Genomic DNA, 20,513 nt, shown 5'->3' on the forward strand with positions numbered 1-20,513 from the left:
CCAAAAAGGCAGCTCCTATGCAGGACCTCCTGATAGGCCAGTCCAGGAAGGCCAAGAACCAGAAGCCGCCCTTCAGATGGGAGAAGTTGGAAGAGGAGTCCTTCCGCCAGCTGAAGATGGCCCTCACGGGGGATGAAATCCTGGCGTACCCTGATTATAGCCAACCCTTTATCCTCTACACCGACGCCAGTAACATCGGGCTAGGAACCGTACTATCCCAGATCCAGCAGGGGAAAGAACGGGTAATTGCTTACGCCAGCCGAAAACTGCGACCCACCGAAAGAAACCCTGAGAATTACAGCTCATTTAAGCTAGAGTTCCTGGCAGTGGTGTGGGCAGTCACCGAACGCTTTAAGCACTACCTCGCTTCTTCCCGGTTCACCGTGTACACGGATAACAACCCGTTGACACACCTGGACACTGCAAGACTCGGTGCCCTAGAGCAGAGATGGATGGCCTGCTTGTCCAACTATGAGTTTACAATCAAATACCGGGCAGGACGCTCCAATACCAACGCGGACGCCCTGTCCAGGATGCCGAACCTACCGGACGTAGAGGAAGTTGAACTCCCCGCGTTTCACCGTCATGGGACTATCCAGTATTCCCACCGTGTAAGGAGTAAGCAATCCGCTACGTTCAACCCATTACCTCATTACAACTGGGCGGAGACGCAAGACAGTGACCCGGCCGTCCGACTGGTAAAGGAGATGCTGACTCGGCCAGATGCACGCCTTGACCCAGACGCTCCGGAGGAAGCCAAGCAACTGTGGGCTGAGAAGAGTCGACTGTTCCTTTACAAGGGGAAGTTGTGCCGCAGAATGGTTAACTCCCGGACGCATGAACTAATCTGGCAAGTAGTGGTGCGAAGAAGAGACGCAGCTATGGTGATGGAGGCATACCACGACGGAGCTGGGCATTTCGGATGGAAGAAGCTGGAGTTCCTGCTGCGCGGGCGGTTCCATTGGGTAGGCATGAGAAGAACCATCGAGAGGTGGTGCAGAGACTGTGGCCCATGCAACTTAAGAAGGAGGGACCGTGCCAGCCAGAAGACTCCCCTGCGGTCCATCATCACCAGACAGCCGTTGGAACTGGTAGCCTTGGATCATGTAAAACTGACCCCAAGCAGAATTGGTACGTCTACGCGTTAACCATCGTGGATCACTACTCCCGGTTCTTGGTTGTCGTCCCCGTCAAGGACTTAACGGCTCACACAGCAGCTAGAGCCTTCCAGCAGCACTTCTGCCGTCCGCATGGATACCCGTAGCAGGTGCTGACGGACCAGGGGCCTGCCTTTGAAGCGGAGGTTTTCCAGGAGTTCTGCACCCTGTATGGATGCCGGAAGATAAGAACAACACCCTATCACCCGCAAACTAATGGACTTTGTGAGAAAATGAACCAGGTGGTGATAGATCTCCTGAAAACATTGCCCCTGGAGGAACGCAGTCTGTGGCCTGAGAAGCTGCCCGACCTGATGGACCTATACAACCACATCCCTGTAGGTTCCACCAACTGTACCCCGGCTTACCTAATGAAGGCAAGACCTGGTAAGCTTCCTGTTGATCTGGAGATGGGAGTCCTGACACCCGAGGACACTTCACCAGAAGCCAACTGGGACACAGAGAGGCAGCAGCAATACCGAAAAGTACAGGAGAGCGTGGAGCGTAGTCTCTGTCAAGCTAGGGAAAGACAAGAGAAAACTTACAACCAGTATGCTCCCGCTGTTCCCCTGGTGCCCGGAGAGCAGGTCTTGAAGAGGAAAAGACGGCTCCACAAGTTGGACGACCAATGGGAGAAGGACCCGTACACCGTACTGCCCTCAAGCCACGACAACCCAAAGGTCTGTACCATCAGTAAAGACGGAGGGGAAACCACAGCCATTGTATCCCGGGATCACCTAAAGAAGTGTCCCGAACAGCTACGGAACCCTGAAGAGGAACAAGAGGACCCTCGACCCGTAGAGGAAAGGGAAGATATGGTTAGTACTGTGCTCGGAGACTTCCCTCGGTCTTGGACTCAAGTCAATGGTGCTGTTGTGGTACCCGTCCTCACGTTCCTCCAACCAGCATCCCAAGTGCCTACGGAGACACAGGTAGAACTGGAAGAACAGCCGGTCCAGGAGGCAGAAGGCCCTACACAAGCAGACCAGGAAAATCAACCCTCTGCTTATAGTGAGCCTGCCATACCCCTAGTGAGCCAAAGAGTCCGTAGACGGCTGCCCAGTTTACCCTTGACAGCTCCTATACCCTGTAGTTCAGGACCAGTCAGCCAGCTCCGTAGGTCCACTAGGGTCACTAGAGGCCAGTTGCCCATACGGTGGAGGATCTAAATGTACAAGCTATTCTATTAATGTTTACCTGTTTATTGTTGCTTGTGTATAATTTTGTGTTTCTAGTTATTTGTAGGAGTCTTTGGTGGATTTACCGGGAATCCTTTGTACATAGTTGGAGCGTAACCCAGGACGGACTAAAAGACTGATAAGGACTCGGGGCAGGACAGACCCCTACCTGGTTACGTCTCCCTGTTTTTGGTGAAATGGACACCCTTGTTTTCTTGAAAAACTGCACCCGGTTGCGGACACGCCGTGACCATCCTAATGCTTTTCTTTATTGCGTTGTTTCTGTTTGTAATTTGTTATGTTACAAAAATATGTTTAATCCCGGAGTACTAAATTTCACTAGGGGGGAATGTGACACCCCAGGGGTCTGGTTGCCACAGTGATAGAGATATTACGTCTGAGAGCAGGTGGGAGGTCTCTTGGTCAGGAATCCTATGCATGCCACACCTCCTGCACAGTCCTGGGAGGGGAAGAACTTCCCCTATATAAAACTGGGGCTGAGGCAGGGTTAGTTAGTTAAGAAGGAGAGTTAAGAAGAGGAGCAGCTATAGGAAAGAAAGATCAGGAGCTCAGTGGGAGCAGTGATACAAGGAATCAGGGGCTGGCAGCTGTAGAGCTCGCCCTGATTGAAGAATTATCACCGGACCCGGAGTCCGAGGCTGTGGGGACGAATCCTTACCCAGCAGCAGAAACCGACCGGCAGGGGATTTCAGGTCCTCTGGCCAAGAAACCCGAAGGCACGGTCACACGCGTGGGACCAGCACCGCCGTCGTGGAGCGGAAGCCACTAGAAGGCCCCGAGTCACCGGCCATACGGGTGAGCACCACACGGTACACTCAGGGACGTGGGCTACTTTTACCCGCCTCTAGCAAGGTAGCCAGAAGAGTACAGTTAGTTGGGGAGGCCTACAACTCCGCCTGGCCAGGGGAGATCCCATCTGCTCAAGGACTGACCAGGCCCCGATCGCTAGCCAGTACTCCGGGAGGGTCTATCTTTATCACCAGTAAAGACCCTGAACTACACCGCATCGTCTGAGTGGTTCCTGTTACCCCCATCATCCACGTCGGCTGCCCTGAGGCCATACCACTCCCGTTGGGGGTTATACCATCTACGCTGCACAATCGTACCACCGGCCTCAGCGGTCTGCCCTGCAGCGGCAGCTCCATAGCTGCATTCAACGGGTGGCGTAGTCGTCCAACATCTACTGCTACTACTCAGCCACACAGTTTGACTCCCTGGGCACGGACCGGGTCACCGCCACGAGACTACTACCCCCAACAGGCCCGGGCTCCGGGTAGTCCCCGCGTGCGCAACGCTACACCAAGTAGGCCCAGGGGCGCGTCAATAACATTGGGTAGGAATGGAAGAGAGCTCACCAGCCAATACAGATAAAGGATAATGTGAATGGAGTCCTTGGTTTCCAATCAGTCCAATAGAAAATCCTTAGTGAAACAGTCGGTATCCTCGTAAACGTCACGTTGCAATTAAGTATTTGACATGGTATATATGGAGCTATCATCAGAGCACTGACTAAGCCCTGGAAGAAGCCTTCATTTGTAGAGCGAAACCCTGGGTCAGGATACACATGCCGCGAGGTGGACTGCTCTATGCATTTGTTTTTAGATGCAGTTTTAATAATTTTTGTGAATATAATAAATACCTTTTCACTGCTTATCCAGACTAGTGGATCTACACTATATTCCGCTTTATCCGTTTAGGTCCCTTGTCACCTACATTTCTCCACTTTCCGTCATCTGAGTCGTAACTTTTACAGGGATACCTGCAGTTTCACTATAGATTTTCAACTGGATTGATTACATGGAAACCAAGGACTCCGTTCTGTGTTCTTTATCTGTAATAGGTTGTGAGCTCTCTCCCACTTCTACCAAATGTTGTAACATGCCGTAGTGGGTGTTTTGCAATTTTACTCGTTCAACTGAAATAAGTGACTCATCACATCAGTTATACATATGGAAGCGAAGGGGCTCCATTGCTTATCATGGGGTTTGCCTGGGTTCTGTTTTTAGAAAAAGTGGAATGCCTAAACGGACATGTGAAAAGAGCCTAACTACATCAGCAGCACAAATATTCCTCTTGCCCTGACAGTTTTACAATGTATCATCGAACCATAGAATGTTAGAGTTGGAGGGGACCTCCAGGGTCAACGTGTCCAACCCCCTTCTCAATGCAGGAGTCACTAAACCATCTCAGACAGATGTCTGTCCAGCCTCAGTTTCCATTGAAGGGGAACTCACCACCTCTCGTGGCCGCCTGTTCCACTCATTGATCACCCTCACCGTCAAAAAGTTTTTTCTATTATCTAATCTGTATCTTCTCCCTTTCAGTTTCATCCCATTGCTTCTCATGTTTCTATGTGCAAATGAGAATCAGGATGATCCCTCTACACTGTGACACCCCTTCAGATATTTGTAGACAGCTATTAAGTCTCCTCTCAGTCTTCTCTTTTTGAAGCTAAACATTCTCAAATCCTCTAACCGTTCCTCATAGGACATTGTTTGCAGACCGGTCACCATCCTGGTCGCTCTTCTCTGAACTTGGTCCACTTTTTCGATGTCTTTTTTAAAATGTGGTGTCCAGAACTGGACACAGTATTCCAGATGGGGCCTGACCAAAGAGGAGTAGAGGTGGATAATTACTTCACATGATCTAGACTTTATGCTTCTCTTAATACATCCCAGAATTGTATTTGCCTTTTTTGCGGCTGCAGCACACTGTTGACTCATGTGCAGTCTGTGATCTACTGTATTGGTATACCCAAGTCTTTTTCACATGTGCTGTTGCTTAGCACTATTCCTCTCATTCTGTATATACTTTTTACATTTTACTTGCCCAGATGTAGGATCAGTAAAGGTAAACTGGATCAAAGGTTTGTCTAAAGGGGATACAACTAAAATTGTAGTCTCTCGGTATTGGGTCGGCATGGATTGTCGGACTAGAATGTTCCCATTCACTGACAGAAATCAATGATCTTGCAAATGGGGAAGAACGGAGAGGAAAAGTATATCAGACAGTTGCCTCTCTTTTTATTATATAATGATTAGACTATGATTAGAGGGGCGTACGTAACAATCCGAGGCAGAGATGAAGATCTGGAATAGATCGCTGTGATCATACACAGATGGTGTAAGTCACTGTAATATATATTATACATATTTTCCTTCTGACCATATTATCTTGACAGTTTTCCCAGTAGGGTTACATACAGCTGAGTAAATCACTTTCTATATAACACTCCAGATACATGAATGCACGGGGCCAAATCTGCTCAACACAAAAACTGGAAGTGAGGACTAGTGGTCTGGACCAGAATGGACGTCATCATTTTGCCGACAACCCATCTATATCCCTGTATACCTTTGTAAGGAGTCGAGTTACTACTTGTCCGATGTCTTCTCTCCACTCTGGGATGTTGGGATTATACATGTCCAGGTGTTTGCTGAATGCGAGTGGAAGAACCTGGAATTTATCTGAAAGATATGGCACACAAGAGCGATCAGTCACTTTACACCATCAGACAGGTCGGAAAGAAAACAAAGTCAACCAAGAACAACTTTTGTGGCAGCCACAACCCATTATTCACTAGATTTTGTAAAAATGTGTAGGAAATGGCAAGAACCTACTTGTCAACAGTTCTAATTTTTGCTAAATTGTAAAAGTGGTGTAAGCAATTTATGTTAATATGCATTTAAATAGGTGTCTTTATGGCATATCCTTTGTTGGATGAGCTAAAATATTGGAATTCAAAGGGGTTGAAACAGCGCCCCGCTGGTTCTTAGGCAGTGTATGGTATTACACTAACTTGAATGGACCTGATCTGCAATACCAAAGAAAGCCCAAGAAGGCTCTACTTCTGTAATAGAAAGGCAGAAACTTTCTTATGTTGTCATAAACTCTTTATTTAATAGCAGAAATAGTGCTCAGTGATATATTCGGCATATCGGTGATGGTTCTTGTTCCCTTGTATCCTAGTGGATAGATCACTAGGTAGTATAATGACAAATAAAGTCACTCTGTAAGAAGTCAATCCTATGGAACAGAGATACAAATCAGTAAAGGGGCAGATTGACAAATCGGGCAATAGGACATGGTCAAGGGGGTCTTAGCGCCTAAGGTGGTTAGTAAACCAGAGGACCTGTCGCTGGTTAAAAAGTGTCCAATTTTTGCTTTTATTTCATTCCTGTTGCTCCCCTGAGTATTCATTATTTTTCAAAATCCTCCATCTGGTCCCATAGATATGGGCCTTTTAATTTGGTCCTAATTTATATAGTTTTTACTAAGGGGGCATGGCTCACAGAGTAATAATAATGAGCAGCCTAAAGACATGCCCCGGAGGATCCTGTGAGCCATGCCTCTTTAGAAGACCCATATAGCCCATATACAGTTAGGTCCATATATATTTGGACAGAGACAACATTTTTTTAATTTTGGTTCTAGACTTTACCACAATGAATTTTAATCAAAACAATTCAGATGCAGTTGAAGTTCAGACTTTCAGCTTTCATTTGAGAGTATCCACATTAAAATTGGATGAAGGGTTTAGGAGTTTCAGCTCCTTAACATGTGCCAGCCTGGTTTTAAAGGGACCAAAAGTAATTGGACAATTGACTCCAAGGCTATTTCATGGACAGGTGTGGGCAATCCCTTCGTTATGTCATTCTCAATTAAGCAGATAAAAGGCCTGGAGTTGATTTGAGGTGTGGTGCTTGCATTTGGAAGGTTTTCCTGTGAAGTAAACATGCGGTCAAAGGAGCTCTCCATGCAGTTGAAACAAGCCATCCTTAACCTGCAAAAACAGAAAAAACCCATCCGAGAAATTGCTACAATATTAGGAGTGGCAAAATCTACAGTTTGGTACATCCTGAGAAAGAAAGAAAGCACTGGTGAACTCATCAATGCAAAAAGACCTGGACGCCCACGGAAGACAACAGTGGTGGATGATCGCAGAATAATCTCCATGGTGAAGAGAAACCCCTTCACAGCAGCCAACCAAGTGAACACCACTCTCCAGGAGGTAGGCGTATCAATATCCAAATCTACCATAAAGAGAAGACTGCATGAAAGTAAATACAGAGGGTTCACTGCACGGTGCAAGCCACTCATAAGCATCAAGAATAAAAAGGCTAGACTGGACAGGCTAAAAAACATCTAAAAAAGCCAGCACAGTTCTGGAAGAACATTCTTTGGACAGATGAAACCAAGATCAACCTCTACCAGAATAATGGAAAGAGAAAAGTATGGCGAAGGCGTGGTACAGCTCATGATCCAAAGCATACCACATCATCTGTAAAACACGGCGGAGGCAGTGTGATGGCTTGGGCATGCATGGCTGCCAGTGGCACTGGGTCACTAGTGTTTATTGATGATGTGACACAGGACAGAAGCAACCAAATGAACTCTGATGTATTCAGAGCCATACTGTGTGCTCAGATCCAGCCAAATGCAGCCAAACTGATTGGTCGTCGTTTCATACTACAGATGGACAATGACCCAAAACATAAAGCCAAAGCAACCCAGGAGTTTATTAAAGCGAAGAAGTGGAATATTCTTGAATGGCCAAGTCAGTCACCTGATCTCAACCCAATTGAGCATGCATTTCACTTGTTAAAGACTAAACTTCAGACAGAAAGGCCCACAAACAAACAGCAACTGAAAACCACCGAAGTGAAGGCCTGGCAGAGCATCAAAAAGGAGGAAACACAGCGTCTGGTGATGTCCATGAGTTCAAGACTTCAGGCAGTCATTGCCAACAAAGGGTTTTCAACCAAGTACAAGAAATTAACATTTTATTTACAATTATTTAATCTGTCCAATTACTTTTGGTCCCTTTAAAAACAGGGTGGCACATGTTAAGGAGCTGAAACTCCTAAACCCTTCATCCAATTTTAATGTGGATACCCTCAAATGAAAGCTGAAAGTCTGAACTTCAACTGCATCTGAATTGTTTTGTTTAAAATTCATTGTGGTTATGTCTAGAACCAAAATTAGAAAAATGTTGTCTCTGTCCAAATATATATGGACCTAACTGTATCTGGAACTATATGGTAGATTAAAGAAAAAAGAATACTCAGGAAAACAGAGGGAATAAAATAAAAGCAAGAACTGGCCACTTTTGACCTGGTGACAGATCTTCTTTAAAAGATTTGTACCAAGCATGAAAGTTTTGCCCTACCAGGCAGTAGCCATTCTTGGGAATGGTGCAGTCTCAGCAGTACCCGGTGATCAGAAAGTTCTCACCTATCCTGTGGACAGAGAGTAACTTCCATAATTGGAACAATCTCCTTAAGCAATGTTACCACAATGAGTTTTTGATGCAAAGTCAAAAACGCAACATTTTACAGTTCCAGCAAAGTGGATGGGATTTATAGAAATCTCCTGCCCACTGTTTTTTTTTTCACTCAGCGTAAACTGACCTGCGGTTTCAAATCTGCAGCGTGTCAATATCTCTTTTGGGTATGCTGAGTTTTATCTGCAGATTTTTGCCCATTGTTTTACATGAGGGCTGTCATATAAAAAACACGACTATGCGATGTTTTATGGGATAGCACCCTGCCCAATGTTATACTATTGGGCAGTGCAGATCAGAGATCAGCAATCGAGTGCATCCGATAGACGAATTGCACTTACCCATACAAGTCTAAGGGTGCGCGTCAAACATCGGACTGCACTCGAATGTCATCCGAGTGCAGTCCGAATACCACGTACGCCGGCAATGAGAGAATCGACGGCCGTGTGAGCGAGCCATTAAATGCGGAAAATCCACAGGTAAAAAATAAATGTAACCGGCACATGACTATATCAACAACATTTTGTCTAAGTCAAATACCAGGAAGTATCAAAAACAAAGCAGCTTAAAGCATGACATAGCAAAAAGAGACAAAAACTGCAGCGTCAAAAATGTGATAAAGACATATGTGAAAAAACATTAAAATAAACATAATCTAATTGACATAATAGCATATCAGCATACAGAGCTCTGATACATCTACAACCGATGAAACTGGGATTCTATGAAACCTGCACCAAGCAGCCCAGTAAGTGACACATTGCTGGAATCAGGCTTTCTTGCCCTATATCACACTGCTCTCAGATAATATCGCAAAAACCTGCTGACAGATTCCTTTACAGTGAAAGTCCTGCAAGAATAATGTATGATCGTCCATAAAGGTGCAGGTGAGGGTAGAGACACACTTAGTAACCATAATGTGCAACAATGTTTTCTGCTACAATGTAGCCGACATACGGATTACAGATGAATTTGAAAAGCGCGGTGATCTGTTATAACCACATTACAGTCAGCTATTAGGCTGCAGTCATTTGCCCCCCGTGTGTATCTCCACTATAAACCTCCTACATTATGTATATTATGGTCGTATTGTGTTGCCTATTCAAGTACTTTGTTATTTTACCAGTGAATCTATCTTTCTTTCTGTTTTGTAGAGGGACACAGCCTTTGAACATTTCATATAAAATATTACACAGGTTTGCGACTAAAAAGCTGTTTGATTATTTTCATATAATTTCCGGGTATTTTGGTGTTTTAATAACAAAAAAAATATTGAAAAAAATCCTAAAAGTCAGGACTTGCCACAAACCTATAGGTTCTTCTGCAAACTCTGGTGTGAATCATCGGCAGGCAGCTTATGTTCTTTCCCCATTAACATCAACAGGAACTGCGTGATTGGCTGGTGGCAGTCAGGTGGTTAATGACATCATGAAAGCTCCTTATGCTTTCAAGAAACTTGCATTGGAATTTCATTCATCAACCGTGTTTCCCCAAATTAGCGTTATGTCTTTGCAGAAGTGTAGTAATTCGCCTGATCGTTTCTGTTTCATTTGTGGTGAATGTACAGTGTTGAATCAACAACTGAATATTACAGACTTTGTGAAAAAAGTACTTCACATACTTCGGACTAAAACTTGGAGATCAAGATAAAGTTTGGGCGCCTCATAAAGGGTGCAAACGTGTGCGTTGAGGACCTCCGATATTGGTTCTAGGGTAAGAAAAAAGCTTTCCATTATGGGATTCCTATGGTATGGCGAGAGCAAAAGAACCATAGTGACGACTGTTACTTGTGTTAATGCCATGTGAAAGGGTATAATTCCAAATGGAAGCATTGCATTTCATACCCCAATCTTCACTCAGCAATTCGTCCCATCCCCCATGGCACAGATATACCAGTACCCAAGGCCCCTGCTACCTTGGAAGAGATACCTAGCTCCGATGAAGGTGGAATCATACCTGAACCAGATGACGAATCAAGTTCTGACATTGAAGATGATACAAGACCAAAATTTTCCTCCCAGGAGGAGATGAAGGATTTAGTAAGAGACTTGAATCTTCCCAAAGATGCCACTGAGTTACTCAGATCAAGGCTCAAAAGCAGGAATTTATTGTTACCAGGAGCGTCTTTTTCATGGTTTAGACATCGTGAAAAGGAGTTTGTTCCTTACTTTGCCCAGGAATACAAGTTGGTTTATTGCATCGATGTCGAAGGTTTGATGGGTCAATTCAAAATCCAATATGATTCAGCGCAATGGCGTCTTTTTATAGATACTACAAAAAGAAGTCTCAAAGCAGTTTTACTCCACAACAACGGTTTTTACGCTTCCATCCCTGTAGGTCATTCCGTACACTTGAAGGAAACCTACAAGAACTTGGAATTGGTTTCTCGTAAACTTACAAATGAAGACCACGGTTGGCAAGTGTGTGGGGATTTGAAGGTCTTGTGCATGCTGCTCTGGCAACAAGCTGGGTATACCATACCCTTGTTTTCTGTGTCTGTGGGACAGTCGAGACCGACAAAATCACTGGACCAAGAAGAATTGGCAGCCGAGGGTGTTCACAGTCGTTGAAAATAATGTCCTCCGAGAAACTTTGGTACCTCCCTATAAAGTTCTTCTACCACCTATCCACATAAAACTGGCCTTGATGAAGCAATTCATAAAATCACTTCCAAGAGACGGAGAATGCCTCAAATACTTCGTCACCAAGTTTCCAAACCTCTCAGAGGCAAAATAGAAGGAAGGTGTGTTCATCGGACCAGACATTAGAAGGTTTATAGCTGATAAAGAGTTTGTCAATACCATGATGGATCCTCAAAAAGAAGAGTGGATTGCATATAAAGAGGTCGTAAAGAAATTTTTAGGCAATAAAAAAGATCAATTCCCCTCATAAGTCACATGCTTAGTGAAAGGACGTCCACCTGTGTGCAATCTAAGTATCACATGTCTGTCAGTATACTGTATACACTTTACCTTTTTTGAAAGGCCACAGAGGCTGCAACATTGAGCAAGAGGCATCACTAACCAAACACCATGAAGACCAAGGAGATCTCCAAACAAGTCAGGGGCAAAGTTGTTGAGAAGTACAAGTCAGGGTTGTGTTATAAAAAAAATATCCCAATCTTTGATCCCCCGGAGCACCATCAAATCCATTATCATCAAATGGAAAGACCATGGTACCACAACAAACCTACCAAAAGAGGGTCGCCCACCAAAACTCTCAGCCCGGGCAAGTAGGGCATTAATCAGAGCGGCAGCACAGAGACCAAAAGTAACACTGAAGGAGCTGCAGAGTTCCCTAGCAGAGACTGGAGTATCTGTCCATATGACCACAATAAGCTGTACACTCCATAGAGGTGGCTTTTATGGAAGAATGGGCAGAAAAAAGCCTTTACTTACACACAAAAATTGTAAGGCTTATTTTGAGGTTGCTAAAAGACATGTGGGAGACTCCCCAAAAGTACGGAGGAAGGTGCTGTGGTCAAATGAGACCAAAATTGAACTTTTTGGCCATCAAGCTAAACATTATGTCTGGCGCAAAACCAACAAAGCTCATCACTCCAAGAACACCATCCCCACAGTGAAACATGGTGGTGGCAGAATCATGATGTGGGGATGTTTTTTGGTAGCATGGGCAGGGAACATGGTCCGAGTCAAAGGGAAGATGGATGGTGCAAAATACAATGATATTCTTGAGCAAAACCTGTTTCAGTCTGTTTTGGAGTGGCCTTGTCAAAACCCAGACATTAATCCAATTGAGAATCTGTGGTCAGACTTGAAGATTGCTGTTCACCAGAGGAGACCATCTAAGTTGAAGGAGCTGGAGCAGTTTTGCCTTGAGGAATGGGCAAAAATCCCAGTGGCAAAATGTGGAAAGCTAATAGAGACTTATCCAAAGCGACTTGCACCAGTAAGAAGGAGGCTCTAAAAAGTACTGACTTTAGGTGGTGAACAGTTATGCAGTTATCCTGGACTACTCGAACATTATACTGATGTTAGGAAGGTAAATATTAAAATATTATTATAAACAGATTTTTTTTGCTTCAAACAAGAGTAAGATCTGACCTGTTAAATGTGTGTTATTGGAGATATGCTTGTGGTGGGCTCGTGCTTATCCACAGCAACTAATCTGACTAAGCAGAGCTGCAGCTATAATTATAAGGCAGATTGATTTTACTCTCCTGTAGACTCTACATAACCAATTAAAACAGTCAACCAGGGAGAAAACAAACCAATAATATGACACATAGATATTGTACTAAGTCTATTGACAATATCTACAGCCTATGTGCATTTATCTATTTTATTGAATGGTGGCATTTAGGGTTTTTTTTTAAGGAGAGCTAAACATAGACAATGCTAATGCCTTAAAATAATCATAATGAATGGTTTCTTACCAAATACTCTGACAACTTTTGAGTCTTGCAACATAGAGCTCCAGTATATCACTTGCACCGTCACTCTGAACTCCCCAGCCTCAGTAAATCTGGTCACGAGATAGTTGTCCAAAGTCAAGAATGGCTGAAAATAATACAAAGTTAATTTAACATGTTACATTAGAGTTAAATAAAGAAGAAAAGGAAATTGCAAGAAAATTGAGCCCTAAATTTTGACAGTTCTGTGCAATGTTACAGAAGTGAACTTCTGTTTTTTTTTTTATTTTACATTTCTATTTTACAAGACCGAGCTTTTACGGTTCAGTGAAGGAGAAGTAAACCACTCGCAGTAATGACCTTCAGGATCAATCTGTGTTAAAACAGGTGACAGCAACACAAATATCAGCTTGTACCTGCAGGTTATTTCCAATCCACCAGTAGTAGACAGACAGGTTTGCAATGCTTGGCTGTATAACAGCTGACAAATTCACTTCTTGGTTTTTGCCAGCGACTGGCACCACTTCAAGATGTAAAGCCTGGAGAGGAGCTGAAACAAAGAATTCACATTATTTATTCCAAGCCTACCCTACAACATAAAAAAATCTGAAAAAATCTGCTACAAAAGTCACCAGTCCATGCAGCATTTAGGCTATGTGCCCACGTTGCGGACCTGAAGCATATTTTTTACGCTTCTCCCTGGCGGGAAAATCGCATGCGGATATTACATGCGGTTTTCCCGCCAGGTAGAAGCGTTTGTGAGGCGTCTTTGCATGCATTTCCGCATGCGGGTTATCAAGCACTTCTCCAAGCATCACTTGGAAAAGTGCTTGACAACTTGTTCAGAATGGTAAAAAATAAACTTTATACTCACCTTCTGATGCATTCTCTGCCCCGTCCGGAGGCTTGAGCGGCTCACGCTGTTGTGTGCAGGACCTGCGGTGACGTCATTGAGTCATGTGGTGGGTCACATGACTCAATGACGTGGCAGGTCCTTCAGACAACAGCGCGACGGAGGGAAAACATCAGAAGATAAGTATAAACTTTATTTTTTCTTTTTTTTTACAGGTTCTTTGGTACCCAGGGCTGGATGAGAGTCTCCTCTCATCCAGACTTGGGTACCATCCGCACATTGATTCCGCTGCGCTTCCGCAAAATTAATGAACATGCTGCGGATTTTTGACCGCAGCATATACGCTGCGGAAAAATCCGCAGCATGGGCATTGACATTGCGGAATGCCACTGGGGACCATGGGGTGCGGATATACATGCGTTTTTCAAGCGTTTATGCTGCGGAAATTCCGCAGCATATACGCTTGAAAAACGCTACGTGGGCACACAGCCTTAAACTACATGGTATGCATGGACACTTTGTATTCATAGTCTGGTTACATACAGAAGGACAAAATTGTTGGTACCCTTCTGGTAAAGTAAGAAAAAGCCACGATGGTCACTTAAATTACTCAAAACTGACAAAAGTAATTTTCAATGTAAATTTACTGAATATCAACTAATCAAAATCAGACATTATTTTTCAATTTTGGGTCAATGGAAAAAAAAAAAAAAAACTAATGAAAATGACCTAGACAACAATGATGGCATCCCTAGAAATGATTGAAAATAATTTGACCACAGGGACATGTTAAACTAAGTTGTATCCTGTAATTAGCATCACTAGTGTCTACAAACTTGTAATCAGTCAGTCTGCTTATATATAGGGTGAAAAGTAGTCACTGTGCTGTTTGGTATCATGGTATGTACCACCTTGAACACAGGAGCAAAGAAAGCTAAAGTGAAAGTTGCCTCAGGAGATAAGAAAGAAAATGATAGACAAACATGTGTAAGGTAAAGGACGTAAGACCATCTCCAAACTGCTGGATGTTCCTGTTACTACAGTTGCACATATTATTCAGAAGTTTAAAGTCTATGGGACTGTAGCCAACCTCCCTGGACATGGCCCCAAAATTGATGACAAATTGGAGAGACATATAATACGAATGGTAACCAAAGAAAATAGAACAATTTCCAAAGAGGTGAACTTCAAGGTCAAGGTACAACAGTGTCAGATCGCACCATCCGTCACTGTCTTGGCCAAAGTGGACTTCATGAAAGACAACTGAGGAGGAAACCACTGTTGAAAGAAAAACATAAAAAAGCGAGAATGGAATTTCTAAATGCATATTGACAAGCCACAAAGCCTGTTGGAGAATGTCCGTTGGACTCATGAGACATAACTGACGCTTTTTGGCAAGTGACTCCAGCTCTACGTTCACAGACACAAAAATGAAGCACACAAATAAAAGAGTATTGTACCTACTGTGAGACATGGAGGAAGCTCGGCTATGTTTTGGGGCTGCTTTGATGCATCTGGCATAGAGTGACTCGCTTGTTTTAGGGAGACGAAGGCTTTCTCCGCCTCATAAGACCACTCCCTGGGATTTGCTCCTTTACGGGTGAGAGCAGAGATGGAAGCAGTCCGGGAGGAAAAAATGAGGAATGAAGAGGCGTTAATAGTTCGCGAAACCCAAAAACCGTTGAATCGCCTTCAATCCCTCCGGTCGGGGCCACTTTAAGATGGCAGACACCTTCTTGGGATCCATCCGCAGACCGGTCTCAGAAATGATGTAACCAAGAAATGGCAAGGAGGTCTGCTCAAAGAGGCATTTCTCGTATTTAGCATACAGGCGATTCTTCCGGAGCCTCAGCAGAACCTGACGAACATCCCTCCGGTGTGAGGGCAGATCCGGGGAGAACACCAAGATGTCGTCCAGGTACACCACCACGCAGGAATACAGGAGATCTCGGAAGATGTCGTTAACTAGCTCCTGGAAGACGGCTGGATCATTACAGAGACCGAATGGCATCACGCGGTATTTGTAGTGACCGTCCCGGCTGTTGAATGCCGTCTTACACTCATCTCTCTAGCGAATCCGGACCAGATTGTACGCCCCCCGAAGATCGAGCTTGGTGAAGATCTTCGCGACTTTTAGGCGGTCAAACAACTCGGAGATGAGAGGCAGGGGGTACTTATTTTTGATGGTAATCTGGTTTAGACCCCTATAGTCAATACAAGGACAAAGCGAGCCGTCTTTTTTTCTTGACGAAGAAGAATCCTGCTCCAGCCGGAGAGGTGGATTTCCGGATAAATCCCCTAGCAAGATTCTCCTCAATGTACTCAGACATAGCACGGGTCTCGGCCAACAACAAGGGGTAGATTCGCCCATGAGGAGGTGAAGCACCAGGTATTAGGTCGATGGGGCAATCATACGGCCTATGAGGTGGTAGGGTCTCAGCCTCCTTTTTGTCAAAGATGTCCACATAGGACCACTAGGGTGCCGGCAGGACAGGTAGGTTAGCCAGCGTAGACGGGGGTTGAGCAGGACGAACAGGAACCAAACAGGATTCATGGCTTTCCTAACCCCAACGGAGCACTTCACCAGATCTCCAATTCAGGACAGGCTCATGTCTCTGTAACCAGGGCAGACCAAGCAAGAGGGGATGAGAGAGACCAGACAGCACATGAAAGGAGATCTTCTACGAGTGCAGCATTCCCAGTTGAAGAGTTACAGGCTCAGTGACCAGCAAGATGGTTTCCGGAAGAAGCTTCCCATCCACTGAGGAAATTGCCAAAGGTCCAGCCAGATGTATGGTAGGAATCTGATAACGCTCCACAACGGCCTGTTGAATGAGATTCCCTGCAGCTCCGGAATCCAGAAAGGCAGTCTCGAAGAAGCGGGTCTCACCACTGGTGACAGAAACAGAGTCAAGGAAGGAGAGGAAGAACTCATGCCTAGGACGACCTCTCCGAGCGGTCCTAGACACTGGAGTTTCCCGATCTCTCCGGGCAGGAACGGATCAGATGCTCTATACTGCCACAGTAGAAGCAACTTCCTTCGGCGTGGCGTGTCTCCTGGCGAGACTTGACCATCTTGGCTTGGTCAATTTGCATTGGCTCTGGAGAAGACACCCGGGGGATTGCTGGTTGCGAAACAGGCCTTTGGAAGGTTGGAGCAAGACGTGGAGGTCTTCTCTCCCAGGTCGTCTCCTTAGCACGTTACAGAAAGCGCATGTCGATCCGGGTAGCTAAAGACACCAGGTCGTCCAGGGTGGGAGGTATGCCTCGGCCGGCTAGCTCATCCTTGATCCGTCCAGAAATGCTCTCCCAAAAGGTGGACACCAGTGCCTCATTATTCCAGGCCAGTTCAGATGAGAGGGTGCGGAAAAGCACGGCATACCGTCCCAAAGAAAGACTCCCTTGATGGAGTCGGAGAAGTGAGGAGGCAGTAGAAGATCTTCGTCCAGGTTCATCTAACAGCTTCCGGAAGGCCGCGAGGAAGGCCCGGAGATCGGACACCAGAGGATCCCCTCTCTCCCACAGAGGGTTAAGCCACGCCAATGCCTCTCCGGTGAGGTGAGACATGAATGCCACCTTGGCCCGGTCGGAGATGAACTGGTGTGCCAGAAGTTCAAAGTGCAGCAGTGATTTATGAAGCCTCGACATAGGACAGGGTCACCATCGAAACGTGGAGGCGCAGAAGGCCAGGGTCCAAAGCCAGGTGCCACAGCGCCACAGGGTAGAGGTGCCGCCGGAGTGGGTGCCGCTCAATTAGAGACGGACATCGTCGGAGTTGACAGCATGTCCAGGCGGGAGTTGACTGTCCGCAGATAGGACAGAATAGTCTCCTGTTGGGATCTCTGACGAGAGACCTCCTGGTACAAGTCAGAGAGCGAAGGAGCCTGGGAGCCACCGGATTCCATGGCCTGTGCAAACTGTTATGGATCCGGGTGGTGGAACCTCTGTGCTTTGATGCAAGGAGGGACCAGAGGGGCGTAACTAAGTGCCTACTCGGAAAGACCAGGTCACACGGCAGCTTAGTCGACTCCGTGAACCAAGGAGGGACCGGGTAGGTGAACCAGGTGCCACTCTGGGACCGACCTTGTGTGAGAGCAGGTGACTCCCATGGGTCAGATGACAGGAGCTGACCGGTACAGCGGATGAGCACGGCAGGTAGGCTGGCGGGTGATCCGGGTAGACAAGCAGGTGGGTACGGCGGATAGCCAGACAGGTACTCCGGGTAAACGAGCAGGCGGGTATGGCAGGTAACTTGGCAGGTGCTCCGGGTAGGCAGGCAGGCGGGCATGGCAGGTAATCTGGCAGGTGCTCCGGGCAGGCAGGCTGGCGGGCACGGCAGGTAACTGGCAGGTGCTCCGGGTAGGCAGGCTGGCGGGCATGGAAGGTAATCTGGCAGGTGTACTAGGTAAGCAGGCTGGTGGGCACGGCAGGTAACTGGCAGGTACTCCGGGTAGGCAGGCTGGCAGGCACAGCAGGTAAACAGACTGGCGGGCAGACTATTAGACAGACTGGCGGGTAAGGAACCTGAGGGCTGAGGAGAGTGTTAGCACACAAACAACAACCTTGCACAGGCACCTCCATTTTGGAGGAGGTGCTTAATATAGGAGCAGTCCTCCGGCCATTGGCCGGGGACTCTTTAGGACGGCGCGCGAGGCCCCTTTAAGAGGGAGGGAGCGCACCCGCACCCTAAGCACAGTGCCCGGGAAGCTGCGCGCAGTGCGCACCTCAGCAGCAGGAGAACAGAGGGGCAGGAGGCAGAGACACCGATGCTACAGCTCATTTGCCATTTATCAGCCCAAACTTCTAATTTACATAGATCCTCCTGTAATATAAAATTGTCATCCTCTGTATTGATTACCCTGCAGAGTTTAGTGTCATCTGCAAATATTGAAATACTACTCTGTATGCCCCCTACAAGGTCATTAATAAATATGTTAAAAAGAAGTGGGCCCAATACTGACCCCTGTGGTACCCCACTGTTAACTGTGACCCAATCTGAGTGTGTTCCATTAATAACCACCCTTTGTTTCCTATCACTGAGCCAGTTCTTAACCCACTTACATATATTTTCCCCTATCCCCATTGTTCTCATTTTATGTATCAACCTTTTGTGTGGAACCGTATCAAAAGCTTTTGAAAAGTCCATATACACAACATCCACTGCATCTCCTTGGACCAGTCTGGAACTTACCTCCTCATAAAAGCTGATCAGATTAGTTTGACAGGAACGGTCCCTCCTAAACCCATGTTGATATTGGGTCATGAGGTTATTCCTCTTCAGATACTCTAGTATAGCATCTCTTAGGAAACCCTCCAGGATTTTACCCACAGTAGAGGTTAAGCTTACTGGCCTATAATGTCCAAGTTCGGTTTTTGTCCCCTTTTTGAATATTGGCACCACATTTGCTATACGCCAGTCCTGTGGTACAGACCCTGTTATTATGGAATCTTTAAAGATTAAAAATAATGGTCTATCTATGACGTTACTTAATTCCTGCAGTACTCGCGGGTGTATCCAATCCGGGCCCGGGGATTTGTCAACTTTAGTGATTTTTAGACGCCGCCGTACTTCCTGCTGGGTTAAGCAAGTGACATTTAATGGAGAATTTTTGTTATCACTGATCATGTTTTCTGTCATGCGATTTTCTTGTGTAAATACTGTTGAAAAAAAATCATTTAGCATATTGGCTTTTTCCTCATCCTCATCCACCGTTTCACCCAGACTATTTTTAAGGGGACCATCATTTTTTAGTTTCTTACTATTTATGTAGTTAAAGAATATTTTGGGATTATTTTTACTTTCTCTGGCAATGAGTCTCTGTCTCAATCTTTGCTGCCTTGATTTGGCTTTTACAGAATTTATTTCATTTTCTGTATTTATTTAATGCCTCATCACTACCTACTTGCTTTAGTTCTCTAAATGCTTTCTTTTTGTCACTTATTGCACCCCTTCCAGCTCTATTTAGCCATATTGGTTTCCTCCTATTTCTAACATGTTTATTCCCATAGGGTATATATTGTGCACAGGTCCTATTCAGGATGCTAATAAATGTCTCCCATTTGCTTTGTGTAGTTTTATGTCTCAGGATATCGTCCCAGTTTATTGAACTAAGATCATCTCTCAACCGTTGTATTGTCAAGAGGAAGATGAGAGACACCAGACCCAACAATGCAGACGAGCTGAAGGCTGCGGTCAAAGGAACCTGGGCTTCCATAACACCTCAGCAGTGCCACAGGCTGATCCCCCCCATGCCACGCCGCATTGATGCAGTAATTGATGCAGAAGGAGCCCGACCAAGTATTGAGTGCATTTACTGAACATACATATCAGTAGGACAACATTTCAAATTTTAAAAACATTTTTCAAGCTGTTATTATAAAGCATTCTAATTTACTGAGTTTAGTCCTATTTAGCGCAAAAATGATTATCAAAATTGGACATTCACTTTATAGTGAACGGTAGAAGGGGGCTAAATGCAGTAATTATATAGATTGTGAGATATCCATTCTTTTCTTTTTTATCTCTTGATTTTATTTGATTGCTCATACTTTTTTCATAATCAAAATCTTCAAACCTTTCGCAAGAATTACACCATGCACAGACGATCTTCTCTTTGAACCACAACTTAGGCATGGCGCGCTCATTAAT

General features: G+C 45.4%; 1 protein-coding gene across 2 annotated transcripts in view; it reads right to left on the reverse strand.

The window, feature by feature from the left end:
* The window catches only part of SORCS2 (sortilin related VPS10 domain containing receptor 2), a 1,226,315-nt gene that overhangs the window by 26,880 nt on the left and 1,178,922 nt on the right, over positions 1 to 20,513 (reverse strand). For both annotated transcript variants that reach the window (XM_073647901.1, XM_073647911.1), the window contains exons 20-22: positions 13,428 to 13,561; positions 13,036 to 13,159; positions 5,711 to 5,823 (exon numbers count right to left, since the gene is read on the reverse strand). In XM_073647901.1, coding sequence (XP_073504002.1) covers positions 5,711 to 5,823; positions 13,036 to 13,159; positions 13,428 to 13,561 — 371 coding nt within the window. The remainder of the gene's footprint in view (positions 1 to 5,710; positions 5,824 to 13,035; positions 13,160 to 13,427; positions 13,562 to 20,513) is intronic.

Source organism: Phyllobates terribilis, unplaced genomic scaffold (assembly GCF_046119375.1).
Source record: "Phyllobates terribilis strain yellow unplaced genomic scaffold, ASM4611937v1 Scaffold_1__5_contigs__length_1240528914, whole genome shotgun sequence".
Lineage (NCBI taxonomy): Eukaryota > Metazoa > Chordata > Amphibia > Anura > Dendrobatidae > Phyllobates > Phyllobates terribilis.